Here is a 23,693-nt window from a genome sequence, read left to right as displayed (position 1 = left end):
GACACTTCTGTAGTGGAAGTATTTACTCTCACCCCCCTAAGAAAAATTTAAACAGTCTTTCTTGGACTAATTAGAGGGTAAGGGGGACTTAGCCCTAGATCGCATTAAAAACCTAAAATATATGATCTTCCACCAAAGTGTTTCCTATTCTCTTTCAAAACAAACACAAAAGTAGCCAACATCTTCCTTCCCTAACTTAGAACTGTTAAATTATCAGACAATTTGAATGTAAACATTATTAACCACAAGTGCCTTGAAGAAGACAAAAGACAATGATCAATGATCGAAGTCTATGATCAACAGCCTTGCTAAGGAATTTCCTGACAGATGAAAATTTGCAATGACCTAACAGTTGTAGAAACCTGCTCCAGAAATTTAATAAGCAGCCCTATGAACACCTTCAATGATATTACAGATGATGTTTTGGATCTATACACGAGAGTAAACCCCTCTAAATCCATGATACTGTCAATATGTTTCCTTAAATCCCTTCCGTTTTCTTAATCCTGTCCCTCCTGAAACTTCTGTGTCTTCCTTTAAATTATTTGGAATCATGATTTCTTCTAATTTAAAGTGGGATATCCATGAAAAAATATTATTTGTAGAGCTAATGCGTCTATCTCCCTCCTTAAGCTCCTAAGTAAATAGCAGCCTCCAAATACTTGTAGAGCATATTCCATCTTGGAACATATAAACCTCTTGTAGAAGTCCAGCATCACAATTGGAGAGCTAGCCCATTTTGTGCCTGTTAGCCATTTCATGATCAAAAGTCTCTTTCCACAGGATTATTTTACTGATTCTGCTTGATTCTTCCAGGTCCAGTTAGGGTCTAATATAACTTCCAAAGGCTTTGGTGAATTATCATACATGATTGGCATAGGGTACCATCCAGCCAAATAACTGGGGGCAGAAGACTTTTTCATGTGAAAACTATGGCCTTAGTTTTCTTTGCCAATTAGTCCAAATCTTTGGTGGTGTCCTATATAACCAAATCATCTGCAAATTCAGCTCTTCCAGCAGTGTCCCTGAAATTTTCATGTTAATACCCTTAGCCTTGGAAGCAGTTGTAGCAGTAGTAGCATTAGCAGCAAACACATACTACCTTTTGGTCAGTTGATCCTCCTCATCATCATTCCCTGATATTTCCATTTTAATACCCTAGGCTGTTCCTGAGATATGCCTTTATGGCAACCTCCATCCACATAGTGCTTTGATTTAGTTTTAATACTCCCCTCAAAATTGCCTGAGAGCTTCCCCTTAACACTCTTTTTGGACACCAAGAGTCAACCATGCTCTGCTTCCCCAAGACAAATAGTGGTAAAATCCTAGTTTAAGGATTTTTATATCTTGGAAATAGAGGTCTCATGAGTTTATCAATAGCCTTAATGATCTGCTGGGAAGATATTCTGAAACACCTGCCTCCATTCCTTCTCCTTCCATAGGGCACTGACCTTTACCAATATTTTCTTAACCCTGGAATACTGTCGCTTCGTAAATTATACGACCGCCAAACCATTTTTCGAGATTCCCGTGTAGACGGTATCACATAATAAGACGTGACTTCACGTAAATTCCTTTTTAGAGAAGCCAGTTATTGGGCAAGTTCAGACTTGAACGGATCCCTGCTCGTTTCCGAGATAACGAGGGTGAGTAGTAAATTTTATGAAGTGACAGTAATAGTGTAACTTTTTTTGCGAAAATCAGAATTAGTACATTTAGTTTTTTCTTGGATTTGTGTCAGTTTTCTTGTGACAAAAGTTGTTAAAATTCTAATTTCAACATCTGCCTAGGTAGGAATGTGCATGTGTCCTCAGGAGAGGGAATGCTACATACACTACACGTTTTTGTCTCTTTTTCTTGTCGTTTTTTTTTTTTTTTGGATGTTTTGTTTTCTTTTAGATGGATTCTAGAAGGATTACGGAAAAACAAATCCAAAAATTACTATATGCAAGCGACGAAGAGGATAATATATCAACTCTTAGTGACTCTGAACAAAATCTAATCGGAGAAGATCTGGAGGATTTGGAAAACAGCAAGACTCCGATGAAGATTATGTACCTGAAGAAGAAAATGATAGCCATCTGTCCAACACAAATGCTGATGAAGATACTGGTCGTCAATGTGCATCGGCATCTGTGCGAAGGCAAGCAAGAGCAAATATTCGAACGCAGTCTAAATCTTCAGACAAAGATCAAGAGAGCGGCGAAAAGAACTTACTAAGTTTGGAACTTCCTGGCGACCGACTCATTGTCGTTCCATCGAAACGATCGCTCAGAGGAAAAGATGGACATAGGTGGTCAGCTTTACCCCCACAGAAAACCAACAGAGGGAGACTCTTGGGTCGAAATCTCATCAGAGGTGTGGCTGGCTCTGTAGGTGATTCCGCCAAAGTGGCTTATAAGCCTCTCTAAGCTTTTCCAGTCTTTTTGTCTGACGAGATTGTGGACAAGATCGTGTTGCACACGAATGAAGAGATTGAAAGAAAGGCAGCCAACTACGGTACAGCTAGATCCACAGAGGAGCCTACAAGTAGAATAGAGCTGAAAGCTTTATTTGGATTGTTCATTCTTATGGCAGCACTAAAAGACAGACATCTCTCTGTTGACGAAATGTTTGATGCCAATATGAGTGGCTCTGCCTACAAGGCTACAATGTCGAAGGAAAGATTCTGCTTTCTCATTGATTGCCTCCGATTTGACGATAAAGAAACTAGGAATTCCAGGAAACAGAATGACCCTTTTGCTGCCATAAGAGAGGTGTGGGAAGACGTCATCAAGAACTGTCAAGGTAGTTTGAAGCCAGGGGCCAAAACTACAATCGACGAGCAATTGCTCGGTTTTAGGGGAGGATGCCCCTTTAGAATGTATATACCAAGCAAGCCGAAAAAATATGGAAATAAAATTGTAAGGATGTGTGACGTGGTCACCTAATACATGATAAATGCTATCCCTTTACCTGGGTAATGGAACTCGAACAGGTGGTTTTCCTCTAGGCGATCACTTCGTTCGAGAGCTTAGCAGACCAATATGGGGTTCCAATAGAAACATAACTATGGACAATTGGCTCACTTCCATTCCAATGGCTGAAGAGCTCTCGAAACCTCTGTACAACCTGACCATTGTTGGAACGCTTCGAAAGAACAAACGTGAAATTCCTCCTGAACTTCTTCAGACAAAAAAGCGTACTGAACAGAGTTCAATGTTTTGCTTAGACCAGGAGCTTACCCTGGTTTCATATGTCCCAAAACGAAACAAAATGGTCGTTCTACTGTCTACATTGCACGAGAGACCTTCTTTGGCCTACCCAAGTCGAAAACCAAAAGTCATTGAGTACTACAGCTCGACTAAAGGTGGGGTTGATACCTTCAACCAAATGTGTAGTGACATGTCCTGTTCGAGGAAAACTAAAAGGTGGCCCTTATGTGTATTTTATGGGCTCCTAAACATCACTTCCATCAACTCTTATGTGGTATACAGCTTCAACCACGGAAAGATTGGAGAGAAGCCTTCTACAAGGAAATGTCATATGAAGGAACTCTACCGAGAGCTAGTGCAGCCTCACATACAGCAAAGGCTCTTAGGTAGAAATTCGAGCCACTCAGTCCGTGAACACATCAAAGATGTCGCAGGAATTGCTAGTCCTTCTGGAAGCCCAACATGTCAGGACCGAAAACGCAAAATTTGCTCACTCTGTCCCTCGAAACTCCATAGGATGATGACCACCTTCTGTAACAAGTGTGGTGGGGCCATCTGTGCAGAACATCAAACAAAGATGTGCATCCCTTGTGGCAACAAGATATAAATTTTGACCAATTCTTCCATTTTTGTATTGTTTCATATGTAGTAGATGCACTGTTAAAAATACTATTTGGTACCTCGGCTCCTCGATTTTTTGCAGGCATTCAAAGTCAAAGTCGTAAAATTTACGAAGCAACAGTATTAATGCAACTTTTAGGAACCGACAGTATTCCAGGGATAAAAAACTGTTATAAAAGTGAGACCTTGCAAAACAGACCTTCTGCTCAATCAAGGCACTAATATACATTCAGACATCATATACTCAGCCTTCCACTCACAATTATTTAGATATGCAAGAATAGGCAGTGATTATATAGATTTTAAAATAGATGTCAAATATTAAGCCATAAACTGATCTCAACAGTTTTTTCTGCAAATAAAATAATTTGCGAATTCAAAAAATATAGTTTTCAATATAATGAACTTTTAAGTAAATATGCAAAAGGTTATCAAATAATATTAGGGGATTTGTTTTGTAATTTCTTGTCTTTTCTCTGATCTGGGTTCTTTTATGTTATGGTGTATTGTGTTTTAAGGCTGTTAAATTTATTATGATTCTCAACTATAAAAAAAGCAATTTATCCTCAAACTCAACTAGTTTTCTTGGATGTAGGTCTGTTCTAAAAAGTTTTTGTGCCTATTTACTATAGCTTGTTCATAATAGGGATACATCTAATATCCTTTTGGTAAAATTCTAGACAAGGTACTTTTTTTTTTCTTAGAAAAGTGCAAGGTTAGAAAAATAAAACTTTCAGCAATGAATGCAGGGGCACAACATACTCTGGGAAGGTATTGCCAAGCTACTATATTAACCCTCTTCCGATTTTTATGTCTCAGAAATTTGCCTACTTGACAGGCTACTGACCAATTGGAGTTTTGACAAAACAGTATTATAACTTAATTTTTTGTTTGCAGTTTCTTTTTCTCTGGTTTTAGTTTTTTTTAATGCAATTCTTGTTATTTGAATAGAATTTTAAGCATTATCAATGGGGATTTCCTGAATTTAGGAAATGTGTCTGTAGATCTTTGAAACCTATAAATTAGGATTGAGCAAAGTTGCAAAGCTGAGAATAGTTTCCTTGTACTTCATTTAAGTAGAAGATCTATTTTGCAAGGTTTCCCTTTTATAAAACAAGGATTTTTGAAGGTCATCAAAGGTCAGTGCACTCTAGAGGGAGAATTAATGGAGGTAGGTATTTCAAAATACCTTCCCAGGACATACTTTAGTCAGTAGAACCATCCCTGAAAGTTTTATTTCCCTAACCTAACCACTTTCCAAAATAGCAAAAAGTAGCCCGTACATGTATTTCACAAGCTTCACCTACCATGGAGATGCCATGAGCAACCAATGGTAGGTGCACCACTATGCCTGGAAAAGGACTTTAAAGGAGCAAAACCCATAAAGGCTAGGCTAGTATGTATTTTTCTGAGAAGCCCTGATTGATGGTGATCCCTTTGGAATAACTCATTAGACTTAAGGTGTTTTTACTTTTGAGTTTATAATGGTTTATATTTACAAACTATAGTGTGGCATGTCCATGGATCCTTTCTTTTAGGTTGATTGTGTTTGGATGTACTGTTTATCTTAGGTGATTATTTGGGTAGGGTCAAGGCCTCAATCAAGTGCCCCTCTGTCTGAATTACTAGAGTAAGAAAATACTTTTAATTTTCTCTTCACCACATAACCACTATCTTGCATACATAATAAGAAAATTATAGGCCTAGGCTAGGTTATCCTTACCCAGCATAACTTTGGGCCCAGTTTTGTAAGGGTGTGAGAAAGATGCAGGCAAATCAATTTGGCAGGGAGGCTCATTATCCATTTTTGATTGAAATTAGTGAAGAGCTCTAGTCCAACTCAGTCTTGAGACTAAAACTGGATGGAGAAATCTACTTTTTACCTTAAATCACACTTGTCAGCAATAAGGATAAGTTCTGTGAACACCTGTCACTGATGATGATAATTCAACTTGTTGGGTGCATCTCATATTGTAAGCCAAGGTTTCTTGCACTGGCCTTTGTCAACTGCAGACTTAAAGGCTTCAACACTGGGCAATATAATAGCATTCTGGCTAAGAGAATTTGATAAACTGACTACATGGTTAGAATAGAATTTGTTGTGCAGCCTGGTGTTAGCATGCTTTCAATAAAGCTTCAAGGGGTGGGCTCTGGTATTTGGTGAACTGACTATCTGGAACAAGTTGAGGATCACACTCCACTCCAGGTAGTTTGAACTTATTTAATCAGGTAGAATATGTAAGATGTTGAAATCCCTTTATGCATTTAGTTGCATGTTCCTGCACTGATTCTAGAATTGAGATATTCTTATTTATTGGATTAGCAACAAACATCCCAAATTCCAATTTTGAACTTATCAGGTCCTTTAAGAGCTCGGTGATCACAGCTAGGGATCTACTGCAGAATGTTATTATTGTTAAGCAAAGAGTTTGGTTGGATCTGGCTACTACAGAGCCAACCAAACTTAAATTTACATGAAAATTAAACTTGAGCTTATCATAAACCAAGACTCCCAGATCTTCTTCCCCTTGACAAATCATCCAGGACAAGAGGGCATAGTAAGAAGCTGCTCCAGAAGAGAGCTTACAGCAGACTCTGCAGCCACTATTTCTCCAATGGAGTAGTGGTCCCCTGGAACAGTCTTCCTAATGCAGCTGTCACTGCTCCTTCTGTCAATGCATTCAAGATCGCCGTTGATAAGAATTGGTCCACCAAACCATGGAAAAGAGTGGGACGCTGCCAAACCAATGGCTCCCCATCATCACTGACCAGCAACTCTACAGGATTGTTTCCTTATTTTGCTGGACAATGTGATTTCAGGTAATGACTACATATGAATGGCTGTTTTGAACTATCATTGGATTCCAAAAAATACTGGCACAAAGGGTCATTTGTTCCAAAATGAATGACTCTGCATTTCTGGATATCAAATTCAAGCTGCCAGGATTTTGCCCACTTTGACAATGCATCAAGATCAACCAGGATGGTTCTGGCACTTTGAGGGTTATGAACAGGACCAATTATTTTGGAATCATCTGTTTACAATAAAATGTGTTTCTCTATGATTGAAGGTGTGTTGTTGAGATTAATAAAGTTGGACCCAAAACTGTTCCTTGGGGTACTCCCCTTTTTCCATCTGCTGATTCCGAGAAGAAGGTTGATCCGTTGTCTTTAAATACCTTTATCACCTACTTTCTATCAGTAAGAAATTGCATTATCCAGTTGACAATATAATCTATGGATGCCCATTGCACAGAGTTTAGAGTTTAGTCTCCTGTGACAAACTTTATCAAATGCTTTGGGTAGATCCAGTAATAACATGTCAACAGGAGATCCCTCATCCATAAGTTTTGATGCATACTTGATGTGTTGATAAGGTTAGTGTTAACTGATTAATTGGGATGAAATCCATGTGGATTAGGTGATAGTAGATTATTAGCATTTAAATGGACAATAATGGCTGAATTGACTATACCTTTGAGGAGTTTTCCAATTGCTGAGGTAAGACTAATTGGTCAATAAATGTTAGCTTCATTTATATTGCCCCCTTTGTGTATAGGCATGATGTAAGCATCCTTCCAATCTTGCGGAATATATTTAGTACTAAGGGACTTTTTGAAAAGTAGAGTGAGAGGATGTGACAACACTGCACATATCTCATGTAGTAGCTGGGGGGGGGGGAGGGGTACACCATGTGGTCCTGTAGATTTATTTGGGTTAATCTTCTTAAATTGGGTTTCTACATCAGATTTGGTTGTATTAATGGGTGCTAAGACATTTAAAATTTCATACCGTTGGGGATCTGGAATTGGAGTATTATCAGGGACTGTAAATGCCAAGATGAACTGCTTATTTAATGTATTGACAATCTCCCCTGGGTCACAGATTTTACTTCTATCCAGTAGAAGTTAACAAATGGTTTTTAAAGGCTTGGCTTGGCTTTTGCCCTCTGTATTAAGAACTGTTGTTGTTGTTGTAGAGAAAATAAGCTTGGCTTTTGCCCTCTCCATCATCAAATTAGTATTTATATAATTATACACTAATTGAATGTCAATTTTTTTTTTCTCTCCCCTCCTCTTGTAACTGGTAAAAGGCAAAAAACTATTAGTAAAATAAAAACTATAACCAATTGAAAATATTTGCTGAAGAGAAGAAAACTCCCAATGCCTCTAATATATCTATTTCTTTATCTTTACTGACACAACTAAAACCTAAAATTAAAGGGTGAATGTCTTCAGACCTAATGAATCAATTTTTCTGATTAGGATATTGCTCTCAATTGTGAAATGAGTACATTCTAAAAGGATGTGGTCAATTATTTCATCAATATTTATACAGCTAAAAAAAGAGCATGACTTGCTATCTGAAAGATAGTACAAAGCTTGGCAAGATCTAGTCATCACAGGCCCAGTTCTCACACAGAAAATTGTGTTTGCAATTTTCCTATTTGGGTGGATCTGATTATGGGGATACAATGCCCAGCAAAGGAAAACATATATATTTGTAGCTGTAATATGGATTATATTACTTCTAAAAAAAATTGAAGCAGAAGTTATTAACTTTGTGGTTTCATTTACTGTGAAAGCAACCTTCCAAGAAGTTGGGTGGTGAATAGACTGTTTTGCAACACTGTCAGCAATTTTGCTGCCCTTAATCATTATGTGAGAAGGAGCCCAAATTATTTTTAAGTTGAAAAGTCTAGGAAAGTGGCTGGAAAAGTATGGCTCCAGAGCCACATATGGCTCTTTGGTCCCTTAAGTGTGCCTCTGGCACAAATATCCATGGAAGGCACAAAAATATTTTCATTAAAAAAGAAAATTGCATCTTATTTTGATAAATTAAAATTCTTCTATAATCAGGAATATGTATATTTTTTTTGTTTAAATGGAAAAATTTTAAGAACAAAGCAGATATTCTGAGAAGAACTAAAGAGTTACCATTGTTTTCCAAAACCATTAAAGATGGAACAATTAGAATTTGTTTGAATTTAAAAACACAGCATATGGTAGCTCTGAAATTAGCTTCAGCTTTATCAATAGCAGCTGACAAGTCTTGTGACATGAATGATACAGCACAAGTTTCATATTTTGTAAGATTTATGTTTCATTCAGGTCCCAAAGGAGAACTTTTATGGTTATTACCACTTGAAAGGTCAGACATGTGAGAAGATATCACAAGTGCTGCAATTGAGTGTATGGATAAACATTATATTCCCCATGAAAAAATTGTGCTTCAACAGATGGGGCCAAAAGCATGACAAGTTGTCTTATTGATGGGAACTTGGAATCATGCCAAAAACTATAAACAACAACATACAAACCTGACTGACTCAAACTTTACAAGGAGATGAAAACATATTGTTTGTATTAATAATTATTTAATAAGTATAGAATATAGTTTTATTTAGTGCACTACTTATTTTTTTGCAAAAAATGTTGCTAAGCAAGAAGAATTGCCTCTCAATTCTCTAAAAATTGTTGCAATGTTCATAATTGGCTCTTTGGCTAATAAGTTTGCCAACCCCTGGCCTAGGAAGACATTATTTTTTTAATCTTTTGTTGTAAAAATACAATAATAGGAATAATTCTTCCTTGCTTCTTTTTCAGATTAGAAAGAACAGTTTTAGAACCAGTTACAATGACAAAAGCACCTAATCTAGCCTCAGCACAGTATCCAGTACCTTTAAAAGAGTAAGACATTCCAAATAGAAAATAGAGATTCTATATGAAACTCTAATTCCCAATGTTGTATTATTCTATAAAAAAAAAATGCCTATGGATGCCTTCTTATCTTTGGAAACTGATCCATCAGTAAATATATTTTTCTAATTGCAAAATTCTGCCATTTTAGCTAATGTTAGTTGACAAAGGATTTGAGTATTTATCTTAGTCTTAGGGCAGTCTATGCCAGGGATATTTAAATCTATGACATTATCTTTGTTATCTGAGGGGTTAGTGGATGTCTTAATCTGGCAACAAAAAATTAGATTTTCAGGAAAACCAATACCTTCCAGCAAGGAAGTCAACTTGACAATAGCTGGGCTAATATAAGGCTTCTAATTTTCACATGAAAATGTGCAATTTTTAGACACTCATTGAAAACATGGTGGTTTTGATTGGTAATAACTTCCATAAAGTAATTTGAGGATAGTTTCAAGAACTATTTCTCCAAAGAAGGGATATTAACCTCTTTGAACAATACTGGGTGTAAGCCTATATAAGTCCCTTCACATAAGGAAACATGTTAAGAAAACAATTCTTATTTCATAATAGGGGAGAGAGGGGCGATACCGCACGGGGGTGACTCCGTACGTTTGACCTGTCGTCTAAATTTTTTGAGCTAATCCTTTCAAAAAAATTCCCGTTAGATGCGCTTCATGTAACTCTCATTTGGTGCAAGTTTTAAATTTTTGAGACAAGAGACAACCGAGAAAAGAGGTAAGGAAGTTTTTATGTGCTTGCTGGAATTCCTTACACATGTAGTCTTTGTCATATATTTTCTAAGTTATTGTAGCTCTTGAGCCGTGAGTTAGCAGGATCAGACAAGGTATACCCCTGCTATTTGCATGGTAATTTTACTCAGTAAATATCAGGCCGTTATCTACGAAAAAAAATATTTCAAAATGGCGCCAACATGGGGTGACTCCGGACAGTTTTTTGGGGGTAATTCCGGACACTTTTCGTGGTGTCCGGTTTCGCCCTGTAATGACGGAAGTCTTTCATAAGTTGGAAAATGAAACTGTGTGTAGCTGGAAGCAGAATGTTGGTAAAATTGACTATATTCCTGTCTTCCTATAGAGAAACTGAAGTGATTTGTTTTGACTATCAAACTTTGTTTTCAACATTTACACTTAGACAAAAGTTATCCCTTGTCTTACAGCCTAGCCTATTTAAACACAACTACTCTGTGTAACAATCTTTGTCCTGAATCAAAGTTGTCCAAGATCAAGTCTACCTGTTATTTAGATGCTTTGTTCCAACTTTAAGATCCAATGCTCAAGATTGGACAGCATTTTATATGATTTGGCTAAGCTTAGCCTTTAATTTCTATCCAAAATTAAGGTGTACTTTTGACTGTCTATACGTTTAAAATAGTCTCGGCATGTCACTGTTTATGGCATAAATATTCAAGCTAATCTTAATTGAATATTCTTCAATACTTTTTCACAGGTGTACCAATAAACCTTACCCCCCCCCCCACCCCTTCTTGTTTAAAATACATACTCTGAATTGTATACATTCAATGGATTATTGTCTTATATATTATAATGTTTAGTTTTATAATATATGTGATTGGAACTTATAATTAGACAGTAATCATTCAAATAGAGTAATGTGAGATTTATATAAGCTTAGATTTACAGTACATCTTCACAGCTATGCAGATCAGTTCAATTCATTTTCACCCATCATATTTAAAAAAAATACTTATTATTAAATGATTTGCTATTATGTTGAACAATAAACATTTATTCAATGCCTACTTATATCAGAAAGATAAACAGTAGCGTCTAAGGCTGTATCCCAGGGGGTAGAGGGTTTGAAACCCCCCGAAATGCTTGTTCAACTTGTAGAAACATAATTAAAATGAATATAAATAAATGATTGATGTGGTTTTTTAAAGTTTTTTTGTTTAATGTTTTGTATTATAATATTAAACTAAACATTACGCTGCATGCATGCATCTTTCCATTCTATGCCTCAAAGCATGGCGTGACCTGCGTTAATTCCCATGTTATTCTCTTGAGGTTCTGACGATTATAATTTTCTTTTACAGATGGTTCGCACCTACATTCGAAAGGGGAGTGGTCCTCCTGATCCAGAATTAGTCAGACATGCTGTTATTTAATTTATTCATAGGAAGTTGTCTTTCCGAGCAACCGCAGAAGAATTTTCCCTGAAGAAGAGTACCCTTGCGGATGCCGTGAAACGATACAAGGCAAAAATGCAAATTCTCGAGCAGAGTGGTGCTAGTGGTAGGAATTTTGACAATGACATTGTTCAGGAGAGCACTAAGTTTGTTCTTACTTCCAAACAAGAGAAAGAGCTTGCTGCATACCTCGAAAAATGCTCACTACTTAACCATGGGCTGACTACCTATGCAACAAGAAAGTTAGCCTACCAATGGGCAATAACATTGAAGATAAAATTCCCATCAAGCTGGAAATTGAATGAGAGAGCAGGAGTGGATTGGCTAAGAGGTTTCATCAAGCGGAACGCCAGTTTGTCCATCAGAAAACCCGAAAATACAAGCCAGGCTCGTGCTGCCGGCTTTAATGCCGTTGTAATTGTTGTCTTCTTTAGAAATCTTCAGGAGTTATATTGCAAGTATCATTTTCCTCCTGGTCGAATTTGGAACTGTGATGAAACAGAAGTACTACAGTTGTTCAGGCCCCAAAGGTGATTGCTAAAAGGAGAGCAAAACAGGTGACACAGACTGTGTCAACAGAAAGAGGGGAATATACCATACTGCTATGCTTTATATCTGCAATTGGTCAGACAACTCTACCAGTGTTTGTTTTTCCAAGTCAAAGCTCCAGAGAGGATGTATCGAGATGGACCACCAGGATGCATTGGCTTAGCCCATCGCGGTGGATGGATGACCTTGGACAATTTCCTTTGTTCCATGGAACACTTTCTAAAAAAGGTCAAACCCAGCAAAAATAACCCTGTTTTATTCTTGTTTGACAATCATGAAAGCCATATTTCAGTAGAATTAGTTTCCTTCTGTAAAGATAACGGCATCCACCTCCTAACCTTTCCTCCCCAGTGCTCCCATCGTCTCCAACCCCTTGATGTTTCAGTGTATGCACCATTGAAGCATGCAATCAGGGAGTCGTGTGACAAGTGAATGCAATTAAACCCAGGCCAGAGAATTTTGATAAATGAAATAGCGAACTTGGGCGTTCATTCCTTTCTGAAAAAGCTAAACCCTCAGAAAATCGCTGTTGGTTTTGAGAATGCAGGAATTTGGCCTGTAAATCCAAATGTGTTCACAGAAATTGATTTTCTGCCTGCTGAGGTGACAGCTGAGGACAAACCGCCCAGATGCAGCTGAACAGAATGCCCCAGAAACTTCCAATATCGATGATCGTCACCCTGGTTTATTTTGTGATTCATCTCCTGTCATGATGGGTCAACAGCAGTCAAACTTGCCTACGGCAGTAACTCCTGAAAGCATCAGACCATATTCACAGGCAAAGATGCAAGTGTGGCGGTGCAAAAACCGTAAAAAGGCAAAAGTAGAATTCTGACAGAAACGCCAGAAAAAAGAGCACTAGAAGCAGAGACTGAGCTAAGGCTTGCTAAGAAAAAGAAAAAGTCGCTAAAAAAGTCAAAGGTTTCACTCATTGCTGACAAAACTAGAGACAGCATTTCAGACATAGATATACAGCTCAATGACGAGTCTTTACATTGTGGAAGTATCAGTGAGTTTGAGACAGATGAAGAATTATCTTGTGGAAATTTTGTGCTTATGAGGTTTATGGTTGGTAAGAAGCAAAACTCTGCTGTTTATTATGTTGGTGAAATTGAGAAAATAAGTGGCAGAGTAGCGAAAATAAACTACTTGCGCAAGTCCGGTAGGAAGTTCATCTTCCCTGAATGTCGGGATTGTGCAGAAACTGACTTTCAAGACATTATTATGAAGCTTCCCGCACCGGTATCAGTAGGAGGAACTGAGCAAACAGCCAAAGCTCTTGTATTTGGCTGTGATTTGGTCCAATTTCCTATACAATAAATTTAATGTTACATTTAACTTGTATATTATCTGAATTAAATGTTAATAATATCTGAATCAATAATTACAAGCATTAATTATTGAATGTACGGAAATACCCCATGTGTGTCCGAAGTCACCCCCTGGTTGAGGTGACTTTGGACAATTGAATAGGTCAAACATTTTTGGGTCTCAACAAGAAACAACTCGATGAATTTCATTGAAAAAAATCACCAAGAAAAGTGAATAATTGAGCTATCTATTCATGTAAAAAGGAAGTTCGTATCTTTAGAAATACGCTTTTTAGGGGTCAAAATCCTCAAAATGTACGGTTTCACCCCTCTCTCCCCTATGCAGAATAAAATAAGCATGTATTTGATAAGCATTTTCTCTGTTTTCAAATATAAATTAAACACCATCAGTGTCATTAAATTATTTTTTATATCACATGTTAAAAGAAGAATAGTGAGAAATTAGGTTTGGCTAGACACAAAAATCTTTCTGTCTGAAAATAGATACAAAAAATTTACAAATGTGGTAGAAAAAGTATAAAACAATGAAAGAAGTGAAGACAAATGTTCTCCTAGGCCTACTGCAAAGTGTGTTAACTATGATTATTCTGTATATTATGAAGTAAGAATTGTTTTCTTATGTGAATGGGCTTATCTAGGCCTATAATCAATGCTGCAATAGGTGTGCTTTAGAGCCTAGTGCACCAGTAGCCTAATTAGGCTAGCCTCAGGCCACAATATGCTATTGATTCCACTTTAGAATGTGATTTTTTTTTAAGCTGAATGATAGACTGGTATACTATCTGTCTTTCCATATATTATGGACAGGAATAGTTTGGTAAAGTTCTACCAAATCATATTATTGAGTTGGGAACAAAGTGAATACACCATTTGATGCCTTTTTTATGCTGATTGCGAATACAATAATCATTTCTATTGGAAATGAATTTCAGCCCTCCCCCTATATATGCCAATTCAGGGTTAGGTTTGGTTAGGTTGTAGAAATATATACCCTGAATTGGCATATATAGGGGGGCTGAAATTCATTTCCAATAGAAATGATTATGGTTAATATATACCAAATCACATTATTGAGTTAGGACTAAAGTGAATACACAATTTGATGCCTTTTTTTATTCTGATTACGAATATAATAAGCATTTCTATTGGAAATGAATTTCAGCCCCCCCAACTATATATGCCAATTCAGGGTTAGGTTAGGTATCACCTAGGCTATATAGGGGGGGGGGGCTGAAATTCATTTCCGATAGAAATGCTTATTATATTTGTAATCAGCATAAAAAAGGCATCAAATGGTGTATTCACTTTATTTGAAACTCAATAGGGTAAGACACCCCGTAGTCGGCCACCTGCCTATTCTTGGACAAAATGTAACTAACAGGGAACCTAGCTCTAGGCTAATGTGCTTAGAAAGTTTTTATACAAAGACAAAGCTGGTTTCCCTGGTCACTATTAGATATACATATTGATTTATTGATTATTGGATTTTATTGACCATATGGATTTTATGACTATTCGGCATAGATATCCATATGGATAACTAATAGTGACCAGGGAAACCAGCTTTGTCTTTGTATATAAACTTTCTAAGCACATTAGCCTAGAGCTAGGTTCCCTGTTAGTTACATTCTGTCCGAGAATAGGCAGGTGGCCGACTACTGGGTGTCTTACCCTAATATGATTTGGTATATATTGACCATGACTACTATATTTGTAATCAGCATAAAAAAAGGCATCGAGTGGTATATTCACTTTATGCGTAAATCAATAATATGATTTGGTAGAACTTTACCAATAGTTTTAGGCTACTGAGGGCATCTCAGTTAGCACCCCACCTTTGCCCAGCAACAGCAAGCATAAAATTCAGCTGTCTTTTCAAGGACATCAGTCAGATAATAGATATGAACATTCCAATTTAACTTATTATCAAGCCAAACGCCAAACAAATTCACATTTCTGTTAAAATGAGTATACTGGTTACACAATGTCAGATTGATTGATGGACAATCTTGCCTATTATCACTTTTCCTAGGCAAGATTATCACTCAAGTAATCTGACTTTGTCTGACCAATATATTCAGTTTGACAAGAAAGTGAAATTCCTTATGTTAAGAACTAAGATTTTTAAAAGAAAATATTACTCATTTTTCAAGGTTTTCGTTTATTTCTTCTTTGAAAACAGAACAGAAAAGTAGAAGAAGCTTATTTGAGCGGAAATTAGCGCTAGAGTAAAAAAAAAATCCTTCACTGTCTATATGGAGATATAAAATACCACCTTAAATTACCTTAAATCGCACTTGCCATCGATAAGGACAAGTCCTGTGAATGCCAGTCACTAATGATGATAATTCAATTCGTTAGGTGAATCACATATTGTGAGCCAAGGTTTCTTACACCAGTCTTTGGCAACTGCAGACTTCAAGGCTTCAGCACTGGGTGACATAATAGCATTCTGACAAAAGGAGTTCCGTAGGGTGACTACGTGGCTAGAATAGAATCTGTTTCGCAGCCTGGTGTTAGCAAGTTTTTGATAAAGCTTAAAGGGGTGGCCTCTGGTACTTGGTGAACTGATTATCTGGAACAGGCTGGGGATCACATTTCTGTCACGTACTAACTTGTATGTCATTATTACATCTCCTCGCCTACCTCTATATGTGAGAGACGGTAGTTTGAGCTTATGTAATCGGATAGGATATGTAAGATATTGAAATCCCTATATGAATTTAGTTGCACGTCGCTACACTGATTCTAGAATTGAGATAACACCCTTATTAATTGGATTAGCAACACACATCCCAAATTCCAATTTCGGTCTGATGGATAATAATTATTACTAAATTGTTATAAAAATAATTATTATATAAACTCTTTGAAAGTCTACTATTGGTGATTTTGTTAGGCACTATACCACAGACAAAAAAGTATATGACATTTACATATATTTTGTCTGTGCCCTATACTGCTACGTTTTTTGGCTTTTAACGCATTTAAAATATACGGGAGGGTAAGTAAAGATATTTTTCACACTCTTATTAATTTTTCCCTATCAAGGTCAAGTATTTCACATAATCTGCCAAGATTTGTACAGGCTAATGAGCTATTTCTTTCCCAGGTTAAATCGCCTAATCTATAATCTTAAGTTCCAAGCTGGTCTTTGATCATTATGATAAAATAAAATTTTTCGTCACCCATCTACATGTAAAATATGCAGGTATATTACACATATCTTTAGACAAATAATCAGGAGTAGTGAATGAGCTAAATCACAAATTTCAACGATCACTATTTACATTTTAAAAATAGTATTTTCAAATTTCAGCATTATAATTTTTTTATTCCACAGCATAAACTGAAGATTTGTTTTCTTCCTTTTATGTTTTAGATTAATTTTGTCACATAATAACAGTTTGCATGTTGGCTCTTTCCATTTCAAGAACTTCCCAAAATACTTTATATCTTTTGGGGAACAAGGTGGTGACTCTAGACTACTGGAATAAGCTGATGCAGAAAATTGACAACACTTAGCCTGTACAGCACATTGAGTGTTTCCATCGCACAATAATCACATGAACACACCTGAAAATCTTTCTTTCGGCATATTTTTTCAGTTCTAGTGGCTGCAAAAGAGGGTCAAGTCAGCTACTCTAATTTTAGCATTACGACAATGGAAGTTTGAATCTTTTCTTGATCTATGCGGATGTCTAACTGAACTAAATGAGTCAGATGGCAAGTTGTAAGGATTATCATCCACGTTTTAAATGGTAATATTAATAAATTTCCTATTCTAGGAGCTTTTAGATTTTAGGCCAAATCGTTATCTCATCTTTGTAAATAATTTAATTACTATCAGTCACGTCAAAACAATTAATTACCTCAGTGATACTGTCCGTTAAGCACTGTCATCTCAACGAATTTCTCTTAGCCTTGCTTCTTCCCATAATCGTCACTGGTTGTGCATCTTTCATGACCAAAGACGTGTTAACAAAGGCAAATTTTATGTTTAAAAACGAGAATCGCTCTTTCATCAGAGAAAATGTTTTTTTTTACGATAAAGTATAAGTCGCATTTCAAACGTTGTTCAAATGCTAATGAAGATAAAAAGCTTTAAAATTTAATCTTTAGTCCCATTAATCTTGCTGGAATCAATTTCAAAAATATTTTTATGTGGTATGCACCGCCTTCTTTATTATAATAACATGAAAAACCGAATATCCGAAGAAGTATATTACCCTTGACATTCAAGTACTGAGGGCGTGTTCCGCGTCCCACGGAAAGTTAGTAATATTTAACAAAAAATTCTTAGTTCGTTCCAGGTGAGAGTGAATTAACAGCTGGAACAATAGCAAATTAAATTAGTATTAAATTTTGTATTAAATTCTTGTGAATACGGTTAACTAGCGTATTTATTGAATTAACTTCTGTACATTCATTACATTAATAATTAATGAGCATTAAAGGATCAAAATTCAAATTTTTCATATTTTACTCATTCCTCATTAAAATTACTCGTGTTTTAATAATAAATTACAATGCATATTAAGGCACTAGTTAATAAACTGTTCCAGGTTGGCAGTTATTTCGCATTAAATTTTAACGAGCAAATCCAATTCATTCACACAGCTTTACCGACTAGGAGCTTTGGCCTACTACCTAGGATTTCCCACTCATTTGGACAGACAAAGGTCGCATTTTCGCGAAATTATCCAGCCAAAGCGCACCGCGTCGGCTCTATAGCCTAGCTGATACTTACTGAATTTTTCATAATTGATTTAGTTAGAAGTCCTTTATTTTTTTTTTTTACCTCTGTTTTGTTGGTTTTCGTTTCTTTTGTTGCTCATTTTTTTTCTTTTTTGAGTTGATGTTGTAAGGATGATGGGTGATATTTCTAGATTATATTTTATATAGCGTAATCCTTTTAGATTGGGCGATGTTATTTCTTATGATTTACCTCCGTAAAGTATAAATGCTGATTTTTCCCCGCAGAGGGGTAGTTGTTATGTGGATGTGAGTTCTTCAGGATTAAAGGTGAATGCAAGATCGTTTTGTCTGTGTCATTGGAATTGCCATGTAACTTCAACGTATTATCAAATTCACTAGTTAATTGATAATGTGAATATTAAATTTGATGTAATTGGCCTTTGTGAAACTTTTTTAACTTCTGAGCATGTTCTGTCGTTATACAATTTTCCAGGATACAGGCTTATTGTAAGGAAAAGAGAGAGAATGGGACGTGGAGGTCTGGCATTTTTGGTTAAGGATCATTTTGTTGCTAAAATAAGGAGACCTATCAGTTTGGATAGAAGGTAAGGTGGAATCTCTTACTCTTGAGCTGGAAGTTAGTGGAAAAGATATATTGATTACTGAGGTTTATAAGCCGCCGAGTATAGTTTGGGAGGAGTTTGAAAATGGTTTTAGTAGTTTAATGGATGCAGTAGAATTGAGTAATCTGGAGTGCATTTGCATGGGGGATTTTAATTTTGATCTTTTAAGCTCATACAATGATAACTTGGATTTTTTAAACCTTTTCTCCAATTATGATTTTTATCCATTAGTTGGGATTCCGACTCGTGTTACAGGACAGTCAGCTACACTTATTGACAATATTTTCGTGCGATCCCGGGTATTACATAGCTGTTATGCTGACGTTATTGTAAATGAGGCTTCCGATCACTTTCCTACAGTAGCAGTGACTTCATATCAATATGCGATAAAGCAGAACAGGACAAAGGTTAAAAGGAGGCAACTAAAAAAAGAGAACCTACAGAAGTTTAGAGAGGTAATAAGTATCGTGTCATGGAAACCAGTTTATGAAGAATCTGAAAGTGCTTCTGCGGCATTCGATAAGTTCATGGACATATTGCAGCCAATATTTGAGAGAACTTGCCCAGTAAAGAGCATAAAGGTGAGGAAAAAGGAACCCCGGAAACATTGGGTAACTATGGAGCTACTCGACTTAGTTAGAAGGGGAAATACATTGTATTTGAGTTACTTAAATAGTAACCATAGTCAAGATCTAACTGAATTTAAACAAATCCGTAATAAAGTAAATCGGCTAAGGAGGTCATGCATCCGCGAATATTATGGATAGAAATTTAAGTAAAACAAAGGCAATACGAAAACGACTTGGAATATTATAAATGAATTCGTAAATAAAAAGAAAGAGACCGAGATTCCTGCTAGTCTGATCTTTGATGGTAAATTTGTTGATGGAAATGAAGAGGTGGCTAATTTCTTTGGTGAATATTTTTCTAAGATTGGTGAATCAATAAGTGAGAATGCATACGATGAAAATAATGAAATTAATGAGACGTTTAGTGATGAAAGGGGAGTTGGATTGGAAATGTCTGCAGATGAAACGAACGTTGAAGAATTAAAACAGATAATAGGATTGGTAAAATCAAGTTCTCTAGGGAATGATGGAATTAATCTGAAAGCGTTCAAGCATGTTACGGTATATTTGTTGCCTTGTATTGTTTATTTGATTAACCTTTCTTTGAAGAAAGGTAAATTTCCTACTCGTCTGAAAGAGGCTAAAGTTATTCCGCTTCACAAAAGGGGTTCAAAAACTGATCCGTCTAATTGGAGGCCGATTTCAATATTGCCCCTATTTGCTAAGCTGTATGAAAAAGTAATGCATCGACGGCTTTATAACCATCTGACTACTTACGGTTTTCTTAGTGATACCCTGTTTGGATTCAGGAAAAACCACTCTGCAATACATGAAGTCCAGCACCTAACAGATTTCATTAATGGTGCTCTCGAGAAAGTGTACTGGTACTTTCAATATTTATAGACTTTAGAAAGGCTTTTGACACGGTGGTTCATAAAATTTTATTAAATAGGCTAAGCCGTTGAGGGATCCAAGGGGTTATTCTGAAATGGTTTGAATCTTATCTTAACCAGCGTATTATTCGAGTCTCTATTAAAAATTCTATTTCAAAAACTTGTATCGTTAATTCTGGTGTGCCTCAGGGTTCAGTGCTTGGCCCACTTCTTTATCTAATTTACGTTGATACCATGCGTTTTTATATATCAGATGCACTTATAACGTCTTTTGCTGATGACACGGTGTTTACGATTACAGCTACTTGTCTGAACCAATTAATTGAGAAGACAAATAAGGCCCTCGCTGAATTGATAAGTTTTACAAATTCTAGTTATTTGGTAGTGAACATTTCAAAAACAAATTTCGTGACATTTTGTAGAAATGGAGTTTCACGTGTTTTAGATAATAAAATTGTTTTTAACGGTGAATTTTTAAAGCATGTAAATAGTGTTAAATATTTGGGCTTTAGTCTTGATTTTAATTTAAGTTGGAAATCACATTGTGATCTTGTGGCAGTTAAGATGTCAGGAGGGTTGGGCGTGATAAGAAGACTGAAAAATCAACTACCGTCAAATGTTTTACTTTTACTATATAATTCTATTGTTAGCCCTTATTTATCGTAAGGTTGCATGCTATGGGTTAGTAGTTTTATTTCAAGTTTTAGGAAGGTCCAAATTTTACAGAATAAAACAGTTCGTATTTTAGATAATTATATTCAGTTTGAAATTAGCACGTTGAATTGCTTTACAAGTTTGAAAATTTAAATATTTATCAGTTACGGGATTACCAGTTAGCAATTTTTATTTATCAATGTTTGAATAAGTGTTCACCGGAGGTATTTTGGGAAATTTTTAAAGCTAATTCATCTTATCACTGTTATGAGACTAGAAATGCGAATGACCTTGCATCGGAGCTCCGGAATACTCAACGTGCTGCGTTTCTGCCTCGTTTTGCGGGACCGGGGGTGAGGAATTCCCTCCCGAATGCTATTAGACAAGTTGATAATGTAAGCCAGCTCAAGAGTAGATTGAAGCGTTACCTTTTGGGTTATAATTTGAATGATTAGAATTTTGAATTTGATTAATGTTTGGTATGAAAATTGTTTGGACAGACAATGGTCGCATTTTCGCGAAATTACCCAGTCAAAGCGCACGGAGTCGGCTCTATAGCCTAGCTGATACTTATTGATTTTGTCATAGTTGATTTAGTTCGATGTATCTCTTTTTTTTTTTTTTTTTTTTTTTTTTTTTTTTTTTTTTTTTTATTGGATTTTTTAATGATGATTTGTGATATTTCTCACTTGCCATTTATATAGTGTAATCCTTTTAGAGTAGGAGATGTTCTTTATGTTGATTTAGTTCAAGTGCTGATTTTCCCCCGTAAAGAGATAGTTTTTATGTGGATGTAGAGCTTTATAATAATGGATTTGCAGCCATCGTAAACAAAACTTCTGGTTTTTTTAGATGGCCGCTGTAAATTTGTTTGTATTATTTTTATGCTAAATAAATTAATTTAAATTTGAATTTAATAACAACAATTATTTTTGTTTTCAGGCATACCAATTCTCAGAAATATAGGTCAACATTTTTATGCTACTTACAATCATGAAATAGAAGTTAGCATTTGGATGATTTCCATAATATTGAAAACTATTTGTCTTGAACAGCAAATCCAAATAGAAGAACGATCCAAATAGAAGAAATCCGAAGAAGAACGAGCAAATCCAAATTCATTCACACAGCTATACCGACTAGGAGCTTTGGCCTACTACCTAGGATTTCCCACTCATTTGGATTTAATAACAACAATTATTTTTGTTTTCAGGCATACCAATTCTCAGAAATATAGGTCAAAATTTTTATGGTACTTACAATCATGAAATAGAAGTTAACATTTGGATGATTTCCGTTTTATTAAAAACTATTTGTCTTGAACAATCCTTGGAAAGAACTAATAGAATTAAAATGAGTATCTGATATATAATGATTTTAATTACGGAAACTCAGCAGTTCAAATTTTTTTCATTATAATTTTCTTTTTATATTCAATGTTGCAAGTACAAAAGAAAATACCTGTATGTAATTCATTTTCAGTAAAGCACAAATGACGCAGTAGGCCTTAGACTTGTACAGTTAGGGAAGGGAGAAGTAGCCAAAATCTGGTTTGTCGTGATTTTTGTTCATTTTGAGTTTGATTTGTATAATCAATTTAAGTTTTACTCGTCTTAGGATTTATTTATTCATTTATATTAGCACGTCTGGAATGTTTGTTTGCTATTATGGTTTATTTAACTTCTGTTCGTTTTGAGTTTCTCTTATTCTTTAATAGTAATTTCTGGTCTTTTCGAGTTTGAATTATTATAGGCATTTGTTTCTGCTGGCCTTAAGTTTAATATTACTCTTTAGTTTTCTTTGTAAAACTTTAATTAATTTCTTTTCGTTTTTAATTTCCAAAGTTTCAAGTTTTACAACATTCCCCATTTCAACACAATTTTTTTTCAATATCAAGTTTTCATCAAAGTATCAAAACATCAAAGCGATGTTTTTTCCAACATTAAGGTTTTAAAGTTCAATATCGCCCTCAACATTCCCTGAAAGTAGTTACAAATAGATTTAGTAGCAGTTACAAGCAGTCGCGGTCACAGTTGCAAGTTATCGCAGCCGGAACTAGTTGCAGTCACAACCAGTCTCATTTACAGCCGCACATGGGCGCCCATAAGGGGGGGGGGCGCGGCGGGGGGCACCCGCCAACGCCCCTGGCTCAATGACGGTGTCATATATTTGTGTTAATTTAAAAAACTTTCCACAGAATAAGTTTTCAAAGAAAAGTAAAGAGCTGTATTAAGCCAAAAAAGGGCAGAAATGGAGCCGAATGATCATCCAAGAGTAAAAATACCACAGATCACTATCAACAATTAAATTAAACTTATAACGATCAAAAATTATAATAAATAGCCGAGTCAACTCAAAAAGAACAAAAATTAACTTTAACAGGGCTGACAACCCCCATGCCTCCTCAAGACCAGAACATAACTTATACTTTACTGAAAAAAACATGACCGTGGATTATCAGCTCAATTTGCATACGTTGATGTTCTCTACTTAAAATAAAAAATTGGTAAAAAAAGTAAGTAAAAAAGTTATTAACGACTTAAGTAAAAAAAGTGAACTTTTAAACACATTTTGTTTTAAGTAAAGCGCAAATTATGTTCTGGTCTTGAGAAGGCATGGGAGTTATCAACCCTACTAATGTAAATTTTTGCTCGTTTCGAGTTTGAATCCGCTATTTATTCTAATTTCTCTT

The 23,693-nt window shown here is 35.8% G+C and overlaps 1 protein-coding gene across 1 annotated transcript in view; it reads right to left on the bottom strand.

The window, feature by feature from the left end:
- Nucleotides 1-15,724, bottom strand: part of M6 (neuronal membrane glycoprotein M6) — a 35,426-nt gene extending 19,702 nt beyond the window's left edge. The window contains exon 1 of the mRNA XM_089089749.1: nt 15,706-15,724. Within this exon, the coding sequence (XP_088945875.1) occupies nt 15,706-15,709 (4 nt within the window). The 5' untranslated portion in view covers nt 15,710-15,724. The remainder of the gene's footprint in view (nt 1-15,705) is intronic.
- Nucleotides 15,725-23,693: the final 7,969 nt, after the last annotated feature.

The sequence above is a fragment of the Artemia sp. Qi Xiang Cuo genome, chromosome 5 (assembly GCF_049724085.1).
Source record: "Artemia sp. Qi Xiang Cuo chromosome 5, ASM4972408v1, whole genome shotgun sequence".
Classification (NCBI taxonomy): domain Eukaryota; kingdom Metazoa; phylum Arthropoda; class Branchiopoda; order Anostraca; family Artemiidae; genus Artemia; species Artemia sp. Qi Xiang Cuo.
This window is presented reverse-complemented; position numbering and strand designations above follow the sequence as displayed.